This window comes from Alnus glutinosa, chromosome 6 (genome assembly GCF_958979055.1).
Source record: "Alnus glutinosa chromosome 6, dhAlnGlut1.1, whole genome shotgun sequence".
Lineage (NCBI taxonomy): Eukaryota > Viridiplantae > Streptophyta > Magnoliopsida > Fagales > Betulaceae > Alnus > Alnus glutinosa.
Genome location: NC_084891.1, coordinates 14,149,890 through 14,173,923, shown reverse-complemented (window position 1 = coordinate 14,173,923; position 24,034 = coordinate 14,149,890). Strand labels below are relative to the sequence as shown.

At 40.0% G+C, this 24,034-nt stretch overlaps 1 protein-coding gene across 1 annotated transcript in view; it reads right to left on the bottom strand.

Moving 5' to 3' along the window:
• LOC133870755 (tocopherol cyclase, chloroplastic) overlaps positions 1-23,830 on the bottom strand; it is a 51,475-nt gene extending 27,645 nt beyond the window's left edge. The window contains exons 1-5 of the mRNA XM_062307959.1: positions 23,466-23,830; positions 10,745-10,989; positions 9,885-9,964; positions 6,588-6,664; positions 6,111-6,280 (exon numbers count right to left, since the gene is read on the bottom strand). Of these exons, the coding sequence (XP_062163943.1) occupies positions 6,111-6,280; positions 6,588-6,664; positions 9,885-9,964; positions 10,745-10,989; positions 23,466-23,755 (862 nt within the window). The 5' untranslated portion in view covers positions 23,756-23,830. The remainder of the gene's footprint in view (positions 1-6,110; positions 6,281-6,587; positions 6,665-9,884; positions 9,965-10,744; positions 10,990-23,465) is intronic.
• Between the last annotated feature and the right edge of the window lie 204 nt (positions 23,831-24,034).

The window sequence follows — 24,034 nt, the reverse complement described above, 5'->3', positions numbered from 1 at the left end:
GTTAGATTAAATTCTAGAGTGTGATCCATATTTTTGTAGACTTCTTTTATCATGAATTATTGTATGTTATCTAAAAAGAATTATGATACTGAGCTCCTTGAGAATTTTCTTAAACCAAGTAAAAATTCTAAAAATTTCAATAATGAGCTCGAAAAGGTTAAGCAAGAAAAATAGTTTTTAATCATTAAATTGTCTGAATCACATGCCTTGATTCACTCTTTGAAATATGAAAATACCATGCTATTTGACATTATTGATACACTTGAGAATAAATTAAAAGAATCAGAAGATCTCTTGAAAAAAATTCTCTAGTGATAATTTAAATAGCATGTTTTGTATTTATTCAAATATTTCTAACAAGCCTGATTTAATTGTTGATGATTTGAGTGCTTCTACTTCATATGCGTCTGATTCTGAATTGGATTCTATTGCTATTAAGCCTGTGATAGTAAATACAGCTTATTTAGATAATATTGAAAATTCTTGCTTCAATAACTGTGTAAAGCCTAAGTCCAAAGAATCTACAACACAAGGTAAGTTTGTTCTTATTTGTCATAATTGTGGGAAGATTGGTCATATTAGACCAAATTGTTATTTGTTGAAATCCCACAGGCCTTGAAATAAGCAGGTTCCTTTTAAAAATGGCAAGATTGAGAATATCTTTTCTGATAAATATGTCCCGCCCTATAGGAGACATTTATATCAAAAAGGTAAGAACTTTGTTTTGTGTAAAAATGCTAACCTTAAAATTGCAAAGCCTATCAAGAAGCATTTCAGCAAACAAAGACAACCTACCTGCCATCATTGTAGTGTCACAGAATACATCAGGCCTCAGTGTCATCAGATCCGACATCAAAAGCCTTAGATCAAGAAGCAAGAGCCAAAGATAAGTAAGTCTAATTCTAAATCTTCCAAGCCTCATCATGCTTCTCAGCAAAAATGACAATACCCTCAAAGGGGTTCTTCCTCATGCCGTCACAATGGCAAGAATGGTCACACCAAGGCCCAACACTTCAGAGAGAAGCCTTACAAGCCCAAGAAAATTCAGACCAATGAAGGGCTTGTCAATATGATGAAGAGTGTCCTAGTCAGACTGATCAATTTGGACATGGCTCACAACCCTGCCTCACAGGTAGAGAAGGTATGGGTAAGGAAGGATGAGACCATTCACCCCTTAAGGGGGAGTGGACTCACCTAGTTGATGAGGTCTCTCTGCCTAGGATTTTGGTTCCTAAATCCTAGTGCATTTCAGGTATGTTTGCATTGTATTGTTTACCATGTCACATCTTATTCATGCCTTATATTCTGTTTGAGTAACCATTTATTTTAGCCCCCATATTTTCTAGTGTTGTCTTGAGAAATTTTTGCAGGTACTATTTGGGGATGACAAAAAAAGCACATCAGGCTGCTGTTTTTGTCTTGGTAAATTCTGAACCTTTCATGTAAACAAGTTTGATTTTATTACACTTGCTAGGAGGTGTTTTTGTGTTTATTTTCATCTCACATGTTTTTGTTGTTTTTCTGTCTATTTTTTTTCAACATGGAAAAATAAAAAAATATATATATTAAAAAAAATTAAAAAAAAAAAAAAAAAAAATTGGGGGAGAAGATGAGGAAATTTTATATTTTTTTTTTTTTTCCTTTTGATAGCTTTTCAAATGTTGCATGTTTTTTTGCCTGATACCTCAGTTCATTGTGCGTTGATTGAATATGCTTATATATGATTGAGAGTTTATGACTGATGTCTAAGTTTTCTTGTATATCTTAATGCTAGATAGTTGTTTTTCTTATGCGATGAAATATTGTGCATTATCCAAAGCTCCCCTAAGATACATTTCTACTATTTGATTTTTGGCTTTTGAAAATTCTGATAAGAGAAATTTTTTGTGCTAAGATGGTCAGATTGACCAACTCGTTAGTTGAACCTAGAACCTAAAAATTCTGGCATTTTTTCTAGGTTGCAACACCAAGTGATAAAAAGCATTTAAAATTAAGAAAATATGGATAAATAAAAAGATCCACTACTTTTATGCTGTAAATCTGTTCTTAAACTTGTCCCTATAGAAACAATCAGTGACCAAATTATTTCATAAATAGACAGTCACTAAAGGACTAAGTAAAAGAAAAGTGTTGCAGCTTAGGGGAGTATCAGATGAGGGTAGTTAGGCCCTAGTAAAATAAAGTTTAACTTTTGACTGATATAACATTGAATTTCTCTCTTGTTTAGAAAATTCAGTTGCTTTAAATCATATCAGCGAATATCATACCTTATTGAAAAAGCTTTCACATACACACACATTGCATGAGTTGAGTAATCTATTTAAATTTTTTATCTGCAGGAAAATTTGTGCTTATTGAATACCTAACTCTCAGTTATATCTTTGCATATTTTTGATGTGTTATTTGACTATTTTATCAGTTTTTTATTCATACATGTTCTGAAGCTAACTTTAGGAAAAATTATTATTTTTGCAAATTTTCCTCTGCTTTCAGCTTTTCAGTGTGAAGCGTCCGAACGGACTTGGCTGTCCGGACGCAATGCGTTCCTGTCTATTGTTAGTTTGGCAAGTGGACTGTCCAAACACATTGGTATCACGTCCGGACAAAATCCTTACATGTTCTTATCCGTCTTTTTGCTTTCTCTACCATCCGTAGACCACTGAATTAATTTTATCATGTTATGTTGTGTGTTTATCTCGCGAATTTCTCCCAAGATTTTGACATTCTCTGCGCATCTCATCTCATTCCATGGCATTTGTTGCGTCTTCCTTTATTTTTTTAAGATCTTGTGCTTTTTAGAATATTGGAATATTTTTTTAAGATATTGTGCATGAAAATTCTTTTCTGTCTATGTGTTGGGTGGATATTGATATATCCGTGCTATTTGGATTGCTATATTTGCTTTTGTAATTGCGTATCCAAATTGCAAGCTGTCATAATACCACATTCTTTTTGGAACTAATAGGAACTAATATTTCTTTGTGGTATTATTTTTGGATAGATTTCTATTAAATCTTTTCAGGAATATATTGTCCAGCAGCTCCCAGCTCAATATCTGACAGATGAATCCTTTGGAAAACTGACTTGTTGAAATTATATGTTTAAATTTCCAAAGGTCTCTAGGTTTAAATGAGCTTGTTCCCCCAGCTCATGCAGAGCCTTCCATAGTACCATTCCTCCAGATCTGCACCACTTAGAGGTTCAATGGTGAATCTTCTCTTTTATCTTGCAGACCAATTGCCTAGAGGATTTCAATCAGCTGATAATCAGATTCAGGCTTTGCAAACTCCAGTGACTGAAGTTTTCCAGTCTATGGTGCCTGGCTTCAAGAGCTAGAAGCCGATATAGCACAAATCCAAATTAATGAACAGATTTCTCTCCATCTCTTGGTTCAGTGGATCAACAGGATTTTGTGCTTCAAGGATTTTTGTTCCTCCCTCTATCAGTTATTTTACAAACTTCTGATTATTTGGGTTTTCTACAGTTTTCTTTTTCCTGTGTTTGGACTTTTGAACTGTATTTTTGGGATATTATATACTCTGTTGTTGAGACATCTAGGGAGAGTATTTTATAACTGTAGTTTTTATATACTCTGTTTACCCTTTGTCCTCTTGAGACAAAAATGAGGAGTATATTTAGTTTTGAACCAGGAATGTATTTTTAACCAGTCAAGTGATTTTTGTCCCAAAATAGCCATATGGGGAATTTGTTAGTTTTTTATTGGCTGCATTATATTGACAAAATCACTATTATGTATTATTGCTACTTTCACAGGGATGCCGTATATTTCAGAGTCTTCAGATATTCAAAGTTTATTTCTCTGATATGGAAAAAGCCTTATTATGACAAATTGCAGTGTCACAAGCTTCAAGAAAGTTGTTTCAGAAATTCCAAAAAGATTCTGTGCAGATTCTAACTCAAAAAAGTTAGATCCTTTGTTTCAATCTGGACGCTCATCAGTCAGCAACATTCGTCTGGACGACATGACAATACCGTCCAGACGCCTATCAATGTCGAGAAGCTTCGAACAGTTCAAGGTTGCATCCGTTCGGACATCATGGCAACACATTCGGACGCTCTTCAAAGTTCGAGAAAAATTCAACATTCAAGTGCATCCGTCCGGACGATGTGGCAATACCGTCCGAACGCCAGTCAAAGTTCGAAGAAAATTAGGTTTTCCTTTCCAGACACGAAAATAGGAAAACAGTTGCATCCGTCCGGACGACAGGTCTACACCGTCCGAACACCATCCTTGATAAGGCAAGACATAGAAAAAAATTGCAACTGTCTGGACGTCAGGGCAACACCGTTCGGACGCTAGTCCTTATTATGGTAATTGCGTGTAGCAGTGATGCAACCGTCCACACGCTAGGGCAACACCATCCGGACACGGCCTTATTCAGGAAAGCTTTTCAGCGCATTATGGAAAACCAGTTGCACAGTTCACTGTCCAGACGGCATTAGCTTGCGTCCAAACGCCGCCTAGAGAAAATCGAATCAAAGTCAATTTAAGTCTTCCGTAGCCTATAAATAGAGGCCTCTAGGCATATAATAATCATGAATTCAATATTGAATTCTTCTGAACTTAGAGAAGGTGTTTAGGTAGATATTGTAAAGATCTGCTAGCTCTCTAAAGGTTGCCGTTGTGCTGTTATTATGCTCATCATTGAAATCTATCTTAGGGAGGAGCCCTAAGGTAAAGGAATCCATAGAAATCCCCTCAAGTAGGAAACTTGGTTGGGAGGCGTTCACGTTAAGTTACATGTCAGAGTGCTAGATACGATCGCTGCATATGAGTATGTGAATGTTACTGTCTATGTATTAACTTTGTCTTCTGATAGTAGATTTCTTGACTTTGTCATCTTCTCTCTTTTTTTTCTTCTTTTTTTTCAATTCTTTAAAAACATAAATAATTAATTAATGCTTTTATTTTTTGAAAAAAAATATATTATTTTCAGTTTTTTAATTTTTTATTAATTTTTAAAGCTTTTTATTTTTAATTTTTTAATGCATAGGACACGTGCCAACACCTGAGAGTAGCCACATGGACAACCATTAGTTTTTGGACGGAGGTACCAACTCTATCTTTTCCCATAGCCCAGATAATATCTGTAATACGAATTGAAGCACAGGGGGCAAAAAATAAAAACTTGAAACTACAAGTACCAAAAAAGTGTTTAACCCTAATAAAAATAAATAAACCCTGAACGTGAATACTGGTAGGTTGCCGCAGCCACCCCCGAAGGACTCCAAGGGAGGTCACGATCACCCCCGACGCCAATAGGTGGTGGCAGGCCACTCCCGACTCCTACTGTTGGGGTGGTCGGCCAACCACAATATTCATGTAGTTGCTTTCTTTCTTTTCTTTTCTTTTTTTTTTTTTTTTTTTTAAAGTTTGAGAGAAAATAGAAAATAATATGATGTAGTTTATTCCTTTAAGAAAAGTTATTCATCTCATTTTTTATAAATTGGAATTAAAATAACTACTAGGAGGAATAGACCCCTACCAAATAAAAGAATGATTATTCTTATGAAATAGTCATTCAATTCCAAAGGTCTATTCCGTGAACTAAACGAGGCCCAAGTATGTAGTCATAGAAATAGCCAAACCAGATGTATCCCCTATTAAGGTATTTGAAGATTAATCTTTTAGCTATCTATCCACGTTCTTTTTTTTTCTTTTCTTTTTTTTTTTTTGATAAGTAAGCAAAGAAGTTTATAAAAAGCGTAAAGACACTCCTAAGCATAAAGGAAATATACAAAAATGACACCAAAGTAGGAAAAAAGAGGGAAGAGAGGAAAAACAATCGCAAAACCCAAAGATAGGAGGAAACCCAGACACTCCAACCTAACCAGCCCACAAAACCAAAAGACTATTACATCACATTAGTGGCCCTCTATCCACGTTCTGCACTTGCTTCTACAGTCACACCCGAATCAAGAAGTTTTCAAAAGGGATGGGGAGTGGAGTATATTCATTAAGTACATTAGATCCAACAAGAAGGTGAATAGTATGGAAAAATCATAATTGTAAACTAAAAAGTGGGATATTTTTGATAAGTAACTAAAAAGTGGGATATTAATTGTCAATACGTGGAAGAAGCTAAAACCTGTTGACAGTCCACCGGCCATGCATATTTGCCAATGGGGTTCAAATACAGGAAAAGCTGCAAGCCAGCCTGCGGTGGACTTCTGTTTGGACCCAACATTGCCCCAGCCATAAGTAGGGTGCGTAATGTACTCCCAACGTGCAGTCTTCACAGTATCCACATAATTTGACCTGTCATTGAAAAGCCAAGCACGCCAGACTATAAGTAAACAGACAGGTTCTGGAGATATTTTTCCCTTCCCGGTTACAAGTTTAAGATTTGAGGTGTAATGTCATGTTCCAATCCATCATTTATCCCTAAACCCACAAACATTTGATAAAAGAAATGGTAGGTCAGGAAAAAAGAAAAGTCATATTCACTTGCGGGCCAAAGAAAAAAGGAAGCCTACTATACCATCTGAATTTTAGACGGAAATAACCATATGCAGACTACGTGTATCTTACAAATTATAATACATGCCATGAAAAAGAGTGCTACCTGCCATCATCACGAATGAAACCTTGATGCCAAAGTGGGCTGACTTGGAAACCTTCCAGCACTCTTTTACTGAATTCCTGTGCAAAACAACACGTAAGAAAGGTTAAGAACAAAAATTGTTTATTACTAGCCATTAATTTCCTCGTCCATGTGTTAATATAACAGATCTACATCCTCCTGCTGGTCAACTTGTAATCATAGAAGACCTTATCTACTCAAACAGGGGAAAATGGCCATAAAAAGGAAATATCAAGTAAAAGTTGACTAAATTAGGCCACTGTCAAATGTGTAGAGTAGTAGCTATGCATATAAAATGTTAACATTAATTTCGTTCTCTCTCATCTTTTCTTCCCGCTCCTTTCTTTCCTGCTAGTGGTGGCGCGTGTAGGCGCGTCACGCTAGTCATTGTTTCTGATTTGTCACGCTGGGTGCGACAGAAGGGTTCGTCTCGTTGATTGGAGCTGGCTTTTGGCTGGTGGTGCTGAGGGGTTGGTTTGTGGGTTTGGTTCCATGGGGCCCTGTCCTGAGTTCCTTCAGGATAGGCTTTAATGGAGCGTTGTTTCACCGTGGAAGCAAAATGCTTCTCTTTTTCGACGAAGGCAGGAGAGCCTGAGCTTCGTTTGGAAGAGAGGAGGAAGGCGTTTGGGGGGTTCATTGTTCTTGGTGTCCAGGGCTCAGCGTGGTTGTTGGCCACGGTCGAGAAGGCTTTGAAGGATCCAGGTTTGGATTTCGTCAAGTATTTTCGGGAGGATACAAAAGCTCTGATGGTTCGAGGGAGTGGGAACAAGGCCGGCCGCTTCCTAGAGGTGGTAGCCTACGCTGAGGGTGGTCGGAAAGGGGCTATTTGGCTCCCTCAAGGCCGTGGTGGATGGGGTTGGTCTCGGGTGGTGGGAGAGTTGAGGAAGCTGCTCTCTTTTCTCGGTTTAAAGGATCGGTCGCCGGGTGGAGGGATGTCTTCGTCGGAGGGGAATACGAAGGGGGGGGAGAACGAAGCTCTGGATCTTCGGGGAGTCACTGATGGGTCTCCGACGGGTATTGAGAAGGGAAAGGGAAATGGTTCTCCATCGTTCGCGGAGGTGGTGCGCTCGGGAGATACCGCCTCTGGCTTGGGTTGCAGGTCTCCGGTGTGGAAGTCGGGTTGGTGCGATTTGGAGAAGAAGCCGCTTCAAGTGGGTTGCAACGCCATGGAGAAGGTAGCGACTGGTCCCCTGGGTAAGGACCGCCATGCTATTGAGCGTCTCAGTTGCAGGGGCTGTGTCTGTTGTTCGGCGTGCGTGTCTGGGGCAGCCGATGTTGAGGGCGACTCTTCACTGCAAAGGGACAGCGTGCCTGGAATGTTAAGGCAGATTGTGAAGATCCTTGGGCGCCTTTCCAAGGTTTTGCGGTGGGTTTGTGGGTCTTCGCATAGATTGGGCTTGAAACCCTCGGTTCGGCCCAAAAGTAGGTTGGGTTTTGTTGCGGGCCGGATGCTTAAGAGGAGCAAGCCTGCTTTCAAAGGGTCCCGGTTTGGGGCTGGGGCTAAGGCGCCTAAGCCTTTTGAGAGGGATGCGGATTCGGGTCATCGAGGTCTGTCTTCCCCACCAGAGGCGTCGAAGTCGGCGGCCATTTCCGTTGAGAGGCCTTTGGCGGCGTGTCCTGTCGTTCAGCGATCTCTCAGCCCGGAGGCTTTGGCTCCGGCGCCCTCTGTTGAGTGGCCGTCGGCGGCAGATCCTGCAGATCCCGTACAGTCGCTCTCTGCTCCGTTCTCATTTCCGGCGTCTTCTGGGCGGGTCACTTTTTCTCCATCGCTTCCTGTTCTTGCTGCTCCGGTGTCTCCTGTGCAAGGATCCTCTTCTGTTCTGACGGAGAAGGTCTCTCAGTCTCCAGGTTCTTTGAAGGGCTCAAAACATGCAGTGTCTAGCGAGGCTCCTCCCTTTTGGTCGGCTGTTCCAACTCCGGCTGGGATGTTAGCGAGGTCGGTTTCTTCCGGAAGCTCGTGTAGTTCAGTGCTTCCCGTCCTTGATGCTGCTGCTTCTCTCTCAGGGGCTTCTAAGTTGGGGGTGAAGATTCGTTCTTCCCCCCCCTTGCTGCATATCAAACCTTTCCAGCATTATATTAGGAGGGCTAGGGAGCTTAGGGTTGGTCATTCAGTGGAGTGGAATGATGGGTTATTATCGGACTCTATGGAAGCTTCGAAGTTGTCTGCTAGCCTTGCTGTCAATAAGGTTTTGACGGCTGAGCCTCCTGCGATAAAGGTTGTGAAGTCTCCAGTGAAGCAGGGCATGCTCAGGAAGGGGTTTCTCAACCCTCGCCCGATTAATTCTGGCCCCTCCGCTTTGCCTCGAGAGGTCACCGATGTCGGGGTGGTAGGTGATTCCTCCTCTCCGAGCGGGTGCATCATTCCTCTTTCTGTTGAGGGGAATGGATTATCCCAATCTAAGAATTGGCCTGTAGGTTATGATCATATCGAGGAGATTGTAGGTTGGGAGGAGGAAAATGTTTTTTGGGATGGATTACCATTAGATTGGGCGTGGGATGAGGATTTTGCGTTGGCTGGGGACTTTGGGGAGGAAGCTATGGCAATTCGAGATGCCATGGAAGAAGAATTTCAGCGGGACAAGATGATTGCACGCCAAAAGTCCAAAGGAAAGAGAGAGCTCCTGAACCTGCATAGCTCCATCAATTATGGCGATGATTTTATTCCTGCCAGGCGTAGGAAAGGCAAGGCCCACGTGATGTAGGCTTTGGCGGGTTGTGGGTTGTTTTTCCGGTGCTTTTTGGTATTGCTTTGTAGTTCGGTTTGGGCTGGCTTGGGTTTTTGGGGTGTCTATTGGGGTGTCTATGGGTGTCTCTGGGTTTTGTTGTAGTGGGTGTTTTTTGGGGGGGAGGGGGGGGGGGCGTTTTTAGGGTTTTGTGGGTGTTGTTAGGGTGTTTTGTCTTCTGGGCTTTCACTTTCTAGTTAGGTGTCTCCTGTTGTATACTTCTAGTGTACGTAGGGGCGCCTTACGCTTTTAATAAAACTAATCTTACTTATCAAAAAAAAGTAGCTATGCATATAATTCAAGTCCAACATATAAAAATTTCAGCTAAACAACAAAGAATACCACGAGGAAACAATCCACTGTCACATATGGAAATTTAATTTGGCAATCCTCAAAAATTTAATCTCCAAAACCAATGGTGATGACATATTAGAAACTACAAAAACCATCTAGAAATCTGTTATGGGCTGGATATATTTATTTGTAGAAAAAGGATGATAAGAAAATTAGTTTCAACATTTACACAAAAACAATTATCCAAAAGTGGCGTCTCAACCTGAGGAGGGACCTCCTTGTTTGGAGGCTTCAATTCTTTTTCGGCAATAAAGGTATTCCCCAGTATTAGCTCATGCCTACCTATGAATTAAAAAATTGTTAGCTAGAGTCAAGAATCAAGAGAATCAAATCAGTCCTCTTTTCCTTGACTAGCATGAAAGAACTTTACCCCATCTATCTTGACCATTTGGAAGCATTCGAATAGAAGGTGAAAACAAGAAAGCATTGCTAATGCAAAAGAAAAAGAAAAAGAAAAAGAAAAAGCAGATCAGTAATAAAAGGCTAGTTCCAAAAAGTAGCACAAGTGGAATGAAACCAATAAGTTAAGCACACAAGCAAAAGTTCATACTCTTAACACAAAAGTAACTGTTCCAGAGGTTGAGGGGGGGTGGGGCGATAATGGAATTAAACAGAAACTACAGTTTGAAGAGTCAAAAGCATGTTTATCAGGTTAAAAGGAGAATGGAAATAAATAGAAACTACAGTTTGAAGAGTCAAAAGCATATTTATCAGGTACAGAAATAATGATACCTGCATAAAATAATATATACCGGTATCGAATTGTCTGAAGGTATATAGATGATAACTACAACACACCAGATCTCTCATACATCAGTGAATACGGATATTAAGGGCATCAATATATGTAAATACTCAATACTGGTACATCAGAATTAAAATATGTTCATGTTGCCTCCAAACTTCAGGAAAAATGCATTAAGGAACAAGAAAGCATCATAGGAATCAACACCAGGGGATCACCAAACTGCTGCCGAGGCCTAGCATGATTATGACAGCAACAACTAACATGATTGCTTTAATGCTGTGTATGTTCTTTTAGGCATAAAGCAGAAATCTTACTTCCCCAAAAGTACTGAGACTCTTCGGAGTATTGGCAAATATACTTGTCATCAGCGCCAAGAATTTGAGCCCCAACTCCTGTATATCTTGGTCCATGCTGTGCCACTTCCAATGCCGTTAATTTCTTAATGAATGCAGGATTCTCCACAGAATACATAAAGCAGAAGCTCTGCTTCCGTTCTGGGATTGACACCTTGAAGTACCAACCCTCAAAAAACTTCCTGGTACTTCCATCAAAATGGTACCTGATTCAAATGGAAGGGAATAATCATGTCTACAAGGAACTTTTTGTTTTTTTTTTTCTAAGTAAAAGGATTTCATTAAAAACCAAAGGGTGTACTCAAGTATACAAGAAGTATACAAGAGAAACACAAAAACAGAAATAGAAAAGAGATCAAAAAAGTCATGAAGACTAAAAATGTGCAAACAATCATAAGCAACTATCCACTGAAAAATGGTATGGAAAAATAAGGCTTTTAGTTCTACCAACGTCCTCTCACTGTCTTCAAAGTCCTTTCTTTCTCTCTAAATACACCACATCAAACGGGGCGGGGTCATTTTCCACAAAGCTTCACTTTGAGAATTACCAATCTTCCTTCTCCAACAAGCAAGTAGATCTCTCACCCGAAGAGGCATGACCTAGGCTAAGCCAAAAAGACTGAAAATAGAGTACCATAAGGCACTAGCTATCTCGCAATGGAGCAAGAGATGGTAAACGGTTTACCCACTTTTCTTAATTACACATGCAGGACCAATCTACTACAACGATTTTCCGCTTTCTTAAGTTGTCCACTATGAGGATCTTACATAAAGCGGCAGACCAGACAAAGAAAGTCACTCTAAACGGACCTTGCTCCGCCAAATACACCTCCAAGGGGGTTGCTATCAAGGGGATTAAGACATTATAGAAAGATTTTACTTCAAACCACCCTTTCTTGGAAGGGTTCAAGCAAAGCTTGTCAGCATCATCCTGTTCCAGTTTAATGGAATACAACTAATCGAAGGACGAGGAAAATAATTTGAACTCCCAATCATGCGCTACTCTAACAAAATTAACATTCCACTGAGGAGGGCCATTAGAGAACTGAAGATGATCAACCACAGAAGGATCCCTCCTAAGGCAAGAAATGCTATACAACTCCAGAAACACAGTCTTAAGGGGTCGTTTCCCACACCACACATTGTGCAGAACATCTAGAAAATTCCTCTCACCCCTTCCTAATGAACTTCCAAAGACCCACCCCATATGACCTAAAACTTCATTAAAGCACCACCCACCCCATTGACTGTCATATTTCACGTCCACTACCTTTCTCCAGAGTAGGAGTGGCCAAAATGACCAACCGCCGCCGAACCGTCACCATCTGGCAATTGACTACCAGTAGGCGGAGTAAAACTATTGTTTTGATGCCAGTTTGGTTCTGTAGGCGGTAGAGATTTGTTTTGGTCAGTTATGGACATGTAACCGACTTAACCAAAATAGTCGAAAATTGTTATCGTCGATATGAAGTCGGTTAATTAACCGACTAAACCAAATATGGCGGTTCGGTAGGCGAAAATGCCCTAGCGTCATCAATTTAACCAATACCCAGCCCTACTCCAAAGAGCCTCTCTCTCATAGGCAGAACGCCATAGCCACTTCCCTCGAAGGGATCAATTGAACAAGAGCAAATTCTGAATCCCCAAACCCGCCTCAAAGATTTGAGAACATACCTTGGGCCAACTTGCTAGATGGAACCTAACCATTTCACCCTTCATTCCCACAAGAAACGTAACACCCCAGTCCCACTTTGAGAAGATGAATAGCCCACATAGGGTGGGTGGTTTATAAAGATAGTTATGAGTGCTAAGTCTCACATTATTTAATTATTATGTAAAACTGGACTTTATAAGTGATTTTATGGAAGTTCTAAATTGACTAGTCATTTTGGGGTGATTGCGCAAATGTGACTAGTGCTTTTCAAGGATATTTACAAATGGTATCAAAGGCACCTAGTAATACCATGTGATATTATAAGCACCGCATGACGTGGTCATGACGAGAACGTCTGAGATTTAATAGAAGGAATTCGTAACACCTTAATCCCACATTGAAAAGATGAGTAGCCCACATAGAGGATGTGATTTATAAAGATAGTCATGGATGCTAAGTCTCGCATTTCTTAGTTACTAGATGAAACTGAGCAAAATAAGTGATTCTAGGGAAGCTCCAAATTAGCTAGTCTTTTTAAAATGATAGCTCAGATTTGACTAACGTTTTTTTTCTGGGTCATTACAAGAAATCTCATTGTAGCTTCTCAATTCGATTGGCAACACTAGCCGAGAGGGGAAACAACGACAAGTTAGACAAAGTGCCCTTGAATAAGGTTATCCTACCCCTTTTAAACAAGTACAAATGCTTCTTCCAGCCAGCCAAACAACGCTCAACCTTCTCAATAATGCCATTCCAAATAGGTTTGGCTTTAAAAGAAGCACCCAAAGGAAGCCCAAGGTACTTCATAATGCTTCTCCCTACAACCCAAGATTCTAGCCAAACATTCTATGTTGTTAATCAAACCTACATGAACCAATTCTGACTTAGCCAAATTGATCTTCAAGCCCGAAATATCTTCAAAACATAAGAACAAGCAACGCAAATGATGGAGGTGATATGGGTCTACCCCCACAGAAAATTAAAGTATCTGCAAACAAAAGAAGAGAGAGATATCAAACCTACCAACCTACCAAAATCGAAAAACATTTAATTGTTGTGTGTGGCCGCACCACCCCCGATGCCATTGGGGAGGGCCTTGGCCACCCCCGAAAGACTCCGGGGGTCGTTGCGGCCACCCTTGAAAGGCTCTGGGGTAGTATCAGCCACCCCCGATGAGCATTGGGCCACCCCCAAATTCACCGGGGGGTTCTACTGTGGGTGCCACCCACAGCAACATCAACGTTTTAATTTTTGTTTCTGTTTTTTTTTTTTTTTAAAGGGTTGAAGGGATATAAAAAATAAAAAATTAGTTGTTTTCAAAAAACGTTGTCTATTACTTAAGGAATAGCTATTTCTCTCATTTTTTATAGGAATGAGTATTTCTGTAGGAATAGGTCCCTACCAAAAAAAATAAATAGATATTCCATAGGAATAATCATTCCATTCCAAGAGTTTATTCCGCAAACCAAACAAGGCATTAAGGTTTATTTTTTAAGCGTGTAGTTTGAATTAACTCTTAAATATTATTTTTTTAATCAGTAATAATATATTAAAAAGCGTAAGACTCGCCCCAAAGTACACTGGCAGTATACAAAAGAGGCTCCAAGCGAGTAGGAAACCCAAAACCCTAGGAGCCCTCAAGCCCAAAACCCACAAAACAAAGCTCAAAAGCCCCCAAGGTACTCAACGATATTAAATGTGAGGCTTGCCTACCCCCCGTCTAGAGGATGTACCCTTGGCATCATAATTGATGGAGCATTCTAAATTACGAATCTCCCTTCTACCCTTAACCTACTGGGGAGTAGGCTCTAAAATAACATCACTATTAAAACTACTATTTTGATTAATGGTTTGAGAAATGGCAATGCTATATCAATTGATTTCATCATAACATGAAAAATACTAAAAAATGTAGAATATCTTTTCTAAATGTAAAGTAAAGATATTAACATATATGGTAGAAACTACAGTAAATTTGAGAAATAATTTTACCCTTCTTAGGCGAAGCAAATTAAATAAGGTATTAGATACTTCTATGAAGGAAAATAACTTCAAAATAATTTACATACTGTTTGGATAATTAAATATTAGAAGCAATTAATTAGGCATGCAATACTTTCTTTGGGATGTCTAAATAAAGAAAGTATTCATGTTTGTCTTTACATAAGCTATATTCAAATATAATTGTTGTAGTTTGTATGAATGGTTTAGACACAAAAGTTGAAGGCTATTCAACTTGTTTTGTAGCCAAAACACACATCTTATTATATAGATATAGGGGAACATTAAAATGACCAAAATACCCTCAAACCCTAATGACTCACAAACCCTAATAACTCTTCTAACACTCCCCCTCAAGCCGGAGCATATATCAATTAAGTTCAACTTGGAAGAAACAAGCAAACGAAAAACAGCTAGAAAAACTTAACTCTAACACTCACCCTCAAGCTGGAACATCTTGGAGCACACAAAACAAAGACCAATAAAAATAAACAGAACAAGAAAATTCGCTAAAAACTTCAACGCTGGTCGAACAATCATCAAAAAACTCCAACAGGCAGTCGAATCTCTTCACACAACACCAAGGATGATAGCCGAAAAACACCAAGGACCGGCCAGAACTCACCGCAAAACACCAAGGCTTGTCGGATCTTGATCACAAACAACGACCACATTTCCCGTGATCAACCAACAACAATGAAAACTGGAACGGGAACTACTTCCCCTGAGCAACAAACCCAATGGAAGCTACATGTAGCCCAAACCAGGATGAACCGGTCTAAAAAAGCACTAAACTGGACATGAAATTCACCAAACCGAACATAAAACTCATTGAATTGGTCAACTAAAGCTTTGAACTGGACAAAAACCCATTAAACCGGGTCTAATAGACACTGAACCGGTCTCCAAACCCTCTAAACCGGGAATTAAACAAGTGAACCAGTTATAAAACAAACTGAACCGGACAGAAAACCAATGAACTGGTCTGAAACCACACTGAACCGGACCTGGAAGGCATTGGACCCGTCTTAGAACAAACTGAACCAATATGAAAACCATTGAACCAGAGCTGCAAGGCATTGAACATAACACACTGAATCGGTCTGAAAATCATAGAACCAGACCTGGAAGGCACTGAACCAGTTTGAAAACCACTTAACCGGTCTTAAAATACAATGAACCGGACTAAAAACCAATGAAGTGGTCAGAAATTACATTGAACCGGGCCTGGAATGCACTGAACTGGATGAGAAACAATGCAAACCTCCTGAACCGATCAAAACCAAAAAACTGGTCATGAAATACACTGAACCAGATTGAAAACCACTTAACCGATCAAAAATCACGCAGAACCGGACCTAGAAGGCACTGAACCAGATGAGAAACAATGCAAACCTCCTGAACCGGTCAAAACCAGAAAACCCAGCTATCCTTATCCAGGACAGGGAAGATCCACACACAACTCCAGCTATCCTTATCCAGGATAGGGAAGATCCACATACCACTGCAGCTATCCTTATCCAGGATAGGGGACAACAAAAAACCAGAACCAAACAGTGACAGTCTTCTCCAACTAACTCGCCAAAAACTGGCTGGCAGCTACTAGAACTCGTTGGAAATGCCCACAACTTGCCGGAAACACCACAGAACCCCACAGAAGTCGTCAGAGTACTAAAAAACACCATTAAATGCCACAAAGCCGTCGAAAACTCACAAGAGATGATCAGATAGCGCCAGAAAACACCACAAAAGGCTGTTATAGACTCAAACATCCCCGATAATTTCCACATTTGAATGGAAAACCACCGAGCACCACTACGCAAGGCACAACGAGCACCAACTCCAACAAACCTCACACACCCAATAGCATACAACCACCGCAACGCCTTCACACCACCACAAATATCACTGACTACCACAAAAACAGCTAGAGACCTTCCCTATGTTAGACTAACGTGATAACCAACTACACCACGACAAAGAACAAACAAAAGATTTTTTTTTTTCTCAACAGATCCTGAGGAATAGCTCTTTTAGAGCTTCATCAAGGCACTGCCTGTATGGGCATAGTGCCCACACGGGCGGTGCTGCCGCCAGAGAGAGACTCACCAACAGCAAGACATGAAGTTTAACCAAAAGAAAGAGAGCAGAAAACAAAGACTACAACAACAAAAAAAAAAACCCAAGGATCTAAACCATAAGGCTTTGATACCATGTTTTTGTTTGTATGAACAGTTTAGACATAAAAGTTGGAGACTATTCAACTTGTTTTGCGGCCTTCACACACATTGTAACCTTCCATGTGGAAGGAAGCCATGCGAGTGCGCTGGTAGAGGGGAGTCTGGTAGTAGTCAAAAAACTGAGTAGCCTTATAAGACCAGCCGGAGGGATTCCCACCATCGAATTTCGGAAAGTCCAGACGTAAGGGACGTGCCTGGAACAGCCGATCATCGCGGTTATGATCGGGGTAGTCCTCCTCACCCCGATTGTGCCAGTCGTCATGAAAATCCCAGTGATTCTGACCGAAATGGTGAGTGTTGTCGCGGTCGCCCCGGCCATGCAAGTAACGGTCCTCACGATCAATCTGATCAACAGGAACCTGTCGACCAGGCAGCCTGCGGTCATCTCGGCCGTGAAAGGGTGGAGGGTGTTCATCCAGGGGTGGGTTCCAGGCGTCTCCCATAGGAAGGGGCGCCGGTGCTGGGCGGGCCTGGTTAGCCATCAAATTGCGAAGGAGGTCGGTGATGTCAGACAATTGTTTCTGGACAGAGGCATTGGTAGTTTCTTGCTGGGTCATATGGTCATGGAAGGTTTGGACGGATTCTGTGATGTGAGCTAAACATGTACCGTTAGCCATGAAAAAGAAAGAAAGAAAGAAAAAAAAATTTGTGAATAATCGAAGTGGGCGAAAGCAATGGGTGAGGAACGAAAGCTCTGGATACCACTTGTAATGGAGATTGCTAGAAAGTAATGGAATGGAGAAGACAAGGGGATGCTGAATAGTACTGAATAATACCGGGGGCTCTTGGAGAGGCCCGATCTCTCGAAAGCTCGATTACAAGGATTTTTCTTAGTCTCCCACTACCTGACTATTCCATTCCATATATAGGCGATTCGGTTAGAATAATTCTAACCAAATCCAGCCTGTTAATATCTAAAATAAAAATGCAGAAATAAAGATGCTTATATCGCATCTGGACCTAGGGGTACAAAAGGAATTAACATAGATTGGAAAACTCTTCTGGATCCTTCATAAAGAGTCATTTCCTTCGTTCTTCTATTAACGTCTCCTGCTGTCCACAGGCCGGTCCATCTCATAGGTCTATACACCGGTCCATCTCTTAAGCCCATAACACACATCTTATTATATAGGTGTAGGGGAACATTACAATGACCAAAACACCCCCAAAACCTAATGACTCACAAACCCCTATTAACTCTTCTAATAATAATATTATTTTATATGATTAAATACCCTATTGGTACCTGAGTTTTAGGTTTTTTTAAATTTAGTATCCGAGTTTTCATTTGTTTCATAGGTAATACCTGAGTTAGGAGTAAAAACTCGTTTGGTACCTCTGTTACATTTTCCGTCCAAATATTAACGGTCCGCCATGTGTCAACCGCTGAGATTGACACGTGGCACTATAAAAAAAAAATATTAATTAAAAAAATTAAAAAAAGAAGAAAAAAAAAGAGGGGTGGCTGAGTCACCCGCTTGGGGTGGTCAGCCACCCCATGGCAGGAAAAATAAATAAATAAATAAAAAATTGACGGGTTTTGGCCCTTGAGGGTGGTTTGGCCACCCCATGGGCAAACTCTTTAAATTTTTTTTGATGGGTTTTAACCCTTGGGGGTGGCCAAACCACCCCCGGCCCTGGGGCTGGTTCGGCCACCCCTAGATCAGGTGGTTCAGCCACCCCCATGGGCAAACCCTCTAAAAAAATTTTGATTGCCCTAGGGGTAGCTGAACCACCCGCCACCCCAGACCGGCCAAGGGGGTGGCCTAGCCACCCCTCTTCTTTTTTTTCCTTTTTTTCAATTTTTTTATTTGTTTTTTAATATTTTATTATTTTATTATTTTTAATTAATTTTTAAAGGATTTATAATTTTTTTTATATAGTGCCACTTGTCAACCTCAGCAGTTGACACGTGGCGGGCCGTTAATATTTGGACAAAAAATGTAACTGAAGTACCAAACGGGTTTTTACCGCTAATTCGGCTACTACCTGAAAATTATTGGACTTCTAATTTTAATAAGTGTGTGAACAGTGTACAACATAATATTAAATGCAGAATTAAGGGAGACAAATATTTTGTTGACGAAGTAGAAACTCAATTAAGAGAAAAACCACTCCGGAACAGCCAAACTCAGGATATCCACTATTCAGAAAACAAAGCTAGTTACAAAGTAGTAGCACTCACATACCCCTGATACAGTGGTCGTACCTTGCACTTTAACGTATAACCCAACACGAACGCCTCCCAACCAAGTTTCCTACCTGAAATAGTCTTCAATGGAATCCTTTACCTTAGGGCTAACCCCTAAGATAGACTTTACAGTTGATCAAATCACACACTGGCGAAAGCTAGAGAGCTAGGAGATTTTCATTATCTCCCTAAACACCATCTCTAAGCTATAAGGAATTCACTACCGAATTCTGTACAAAATGCATGCGTAGAGCCTCTTATTTATAGGCTTTAGAAGCCCTAATTCTAGTCAGAATCGGAGTCTCTGGCACGCGCGTCCGGACGACAGTCTTGGGAGTCCGGACGAGCAACTGTTTCCGTGTCTAAAAAGCAATTCTGAAAACTTCTCGAATTTTGGCAGGCCGTCCGGACGCTACTATCTTCCCATCTGGACAATGGGCCGTCCAAACGTTTCTATTGGCCGTTCGGACCATCAATTTACAGCATTTTTTGTTAGCTTTCCAATGACGCTAATTTCGTCAATCCACTCTAAGCAACAGACCACATCCAAATTTATGCATATCACATCTCTCTCTCTCTTTTATATGTAATAAACCAATCTCATTGAAAGCATAAGGTGCCTCTAAGTACGCAAGAAGTATACAAAATGAACTACCAAACTAAAAAGAGCAAAACAAACAAGAAAGCCACTAAAACTAATCGACAGAGGAGGCCCATACGCCGTCGTCCAAAGATACAAAGTTTCAAAAAACAAAGAAATAATTTCCCCATAGTCCTCTCCCTGTCCTCAAAGTTTCTATCATTTATTTCCCTCCATAAACACCAAAAGAGGCACGTAGACACCATTTTCCACACTGCATGTAACGCCCCAAATTTGAGCTGGCAAATTCGTAAGCAGAAACCTCCGGTTTTAACGTGACATTACTACATCAGAGATAAACTCTCGCAATGAAATATATTTTTTTCCACAGTCTTAGGAATTGATAGCATAACACATTAGAGCTGACTGAAATACCTCGGTAGTTTATTAAAAATTACTTAGGTTTATCTTTACATGCCATATGCACACTAGGTGCATCAAAATTAGTGCCACAAACGGCACATAAGCATATAACATAAAACATGTCAAACATGGCATCGTTATAAATATTTACATGCCATAAAACAAGACACACATAAATACAACTAGTAATTTCTAAGCTAGCACATAATAGTTCAATAATAGTTTCAAAAACCATCAAAACTGGCATATGAGTCCATGCCTTCATTCTCCAGATCTGCATCAGTAACTATGCAAATATAGCGTTATCATATTTACATAGACAAACAAGTGAGTCATCCATTTTCATAACTAAGTTACCATCAGATTAATAACAGTTCATAAATAATACAAATGCAAAGGTTGTATGAATATGCATCGTAGTAACCATTTAGTTTGTATTTTATGATCATCTTACTTCAAACCTCTCGTCCTTAAGTATCCGAACCTGTTCACGTCCTTTGCCTCATACTTTGAAGTCTTATCTGTTTTTACTGGAATCCTACCGGTCCCAGCATTAGTTATATAATAGGACTTCGGACACCCCTGAGTCACTTTGAACTCCCTAGGTCCACTAATTAGCCTTCCTTCCACTTGTTGCTACATCAGCTTGTTGATGGCTATCTCCTCAGCCATTTTATTAATTGGACACAATGTGCAATGCATGAACAAACACCCATGCAATGAACACACATCACACAATCCTAATGAAACGTAGAATCATTCATCAGTAAGTACATCCATACTTACTCTCATTGGCATAATTTCTTAGCTCCTTTTTAATCTGATTTGGAGAGGAAAAACTTCAAGAACTCCAAAGTGGCCGTGGGATAGAAGGAGAGAAAAAGGGAGAGAAAACTAAAGCAAAAGCTTTCATGAAAGTTGTCTATGATTTATGTAGAAAAACAAAGACCCTTGCATGCTTATTTATAGAAGGCAAGTAGGGGTAGAAGGTGGAAAATGTAATAAAAGAACTAACTTATTAGATAATTTCTTGCAAACTAGTCATTACTTTATTATCTATTTGGATTTTAGAATTTTCGTCCAACTAAAGGGCAGCCTACTCCAAAAAAAATTTCGATGGTCAAACCTACTCCGATTGACGTGAAATTTTGAAGGTAGATAGAGGACTTTAAGACAAACACTTTCTCTTTTTGGTTCGACTCATTTCGAGTTCGTTTAACTCCGTTCCGGTCCAGTCAAAGTTTCTGTCTTTTAAGCCAAAATATCTTTAAACTACTTTCTGCATTCACACTTGGTTTATTGATTTTTCTTTCTTGTCATGATTACTCTTTGTGATATTCTTCCTTCATTAATACTTCTTGTTTTTTATACATAAATGTTCTAGAAGCATGGAGATATTTTTCTTTAACAGTTTTTCGTTTAATTCAACAGTTTGGTCATTTAAGCACCGGTTTTGGATAAAAAAGTCAACTGTTACTAAATTGAAATCTGACTTCACAGGATTCAAGTATAAACTACATATATACTATATTGAGTAATTATAAGCCATAAAAACATATTTATCAAGCCTAAATTTAGAGGTCAAAGTTCAACCAAAAGTGCCACTTGGCACCTAAATAGTCAACTATAAATCTAAAAAGTCAACCTGTGATTTTTTCACAAAATTTTACCATGTGATAGATATTTCTATTGTGAGTACAACAGTCTTTGAATCAACTAAATCTGAGTCTATTTGACCTGTTTTCGGTTCAATCAAAGTTTAAAGCTTAAATGTTACTTTTAGGTTTTAAAGAGTTTTTAGGTTTTGATCTTTTAAGTTTTCAAAACAACTTTAGGTTTGCTTATAAAAACCTATGGATATTGTCTCCTCAAAAATATCAATGATTTCTTAAGAGCTTGAAATTACCGGGCGTTACACTGCATCACTCCTTGGCCTGCCAAAGAACCACCAACAGGCATACAGATCAACAACACATCTAGGCATGACCGAGGACATCCCAAAACGACTAGGTAAAAAAATATCCAAATAGCGAAAGCCACATCGCATTGAAGAAGGTGGTCCACAGACTTTCCATTCCTCTTGCACATGCAACATTTGTCTATCACGATGATGTGTTTGCCTCCTAAAATTATCCAAAGTGAGCATCTTGTCTAGAACTGCCAACCACACAAAAAAGGCTACCCTCAAAGGAGCCTGAGTCCATCAAACACTCTTCCAGGGGAAGCAACACTCTACTCCGTCCCCATTCCTCTTCACCGTCTCTCTCAAGGTGCGAAGATCAAAACTTTTACCTATAAGTCCCTTGTCCTTCCTCGAGCAAACCCACCAACGAAGATACCAAGATCTCCTCCATCCCCATACGCAACGCCAAACAAAAGCCGCCCAATCACAGTCTGTCCCATCGGTGCAAACACTTTAGAGTTCCCAAAAACACCCTTCATCAAAACTATCAGAGTTCTCCTCGATCCCAAAAGCAACTCTACAAACGGCCTCTTCCCACCCACCTCCACTGACGATTTTAACATCGACTGACTATTGTCCACGCCCAACGACGAAAGACCGCTATTACGAACCCCAATACACCTGCCACTGGATGTCGACTTGATAAATTGCACTACCAAGCACAACTCTGTCACGAAGACCTCCACCCTTTGCCAAGACCTCCACCTTGTACGACACTAGGATATATCCCCTCCGTCTATCTCCACCATACTCTTACACAACCAAAATCGTCCATGCTTATTAGAGCAACGTCAGGTGACGATAGCAGGGAAACCATCTTTTGAACATCAACAAAACACCTTTGTTCCCTCTTCTAATAACAACTCCTCTAAGGTAGCTAACAACCAGCAACTATCTGCTTTACCCAAGTAGATGGAATGAACATTACCCATGCATCTTTCAAGAATCCATAACCCGGAAGAACTTCCCTCCACCACCAACTCAAACACTTTGGATTCAATTGAGCACCACCTTAAAAACCCCATCCTCACTTTTGGTTGTACTTAACAATATTAACAAAGCTAAAAATGATGCCAAAGGGACGACCAATGAAAAAGAGTGGAAGCAAAGAGAGAAGATAAAAGGATTTGCTAATACTTCAAGAGTATCCTTGCCTCCAATTAGATGAAAGGTAAATTTTTATTCATTCCTTGATGAGACATACGACATCTACAAGCTCTTCACAAGACGCAGGAAATAGGAAATGGGAGCTTACACTAAACTATAGCTACAAAACACAAATCTCCCATCTTGATCAGTATAAAAGTTAAAATCAGGAATTTAAGAAGAAAAAAAAAAAGAAAAAAACTCAGATTTTTCCTCCTTTAGAATCCAAGAGCAGAAATCCCACCAACTAGGCCATTCTATGAGAAAACATAACCACAACAACCATAGAGACAAGTACAAGATTCAAATTATTGTTCTCTTTTTCCAAGCCCTCCATTTTGTCCCCAACACCCAAGCCTAGGTCAAATGAAGTAACATCTTCATAATACACAAAATTCAAATCCAATCAATTCCGCAAATTTTTCATTCTAAAAAAACCGCAAAGCTAAAATAACGATTTTAATTCAGTTCAATGCGAGTTTACCCGCTGTGAGGCGTTCGAAGCTCTCGATTCGGAGGCGTGGGCACGTAGACGGGACTGACAAAGCCCGAACCCTCTTTCTCTTTCTCTCTTTCTCCTTCAACAGGCGAAGAGGACGCGAACACGCGCGGACTTGGCCGAAGCCCTAGCCTCAGAGAGCTCCGTTGCGTCCCAAACGAGCTGAGCTTTGAAGACTGAGCGAGTTTAACAATGGACTTTAAGTTTATGGATGGAACCCCGAAGTTGGGAGAGAAATTGCGAGGCTCGCAGAGTGAATACACGTTTGTTTCCATTGCAATAGGAAGTGAAATAGGTAAGTACGACTTTGTATATGGAGTATGTAAAGAGAGTTGCAGACAGTCCTAGTTTACCGTGTAAGCTTCAAACGACAGGTGTACGACCAAGCCTGGGATGCAGTCAAACGAGACTCTAAATTTTTAGGAAAATGAAACAATTTCATTTCCCACTCATTTTCTATGCATGATTTTCAATAATTTCACTATTAAATTTGTAAGACGGTACATATTAGGCATATGTTAAGAATAAGGAAAATGCTACCTTCTACACTGAGA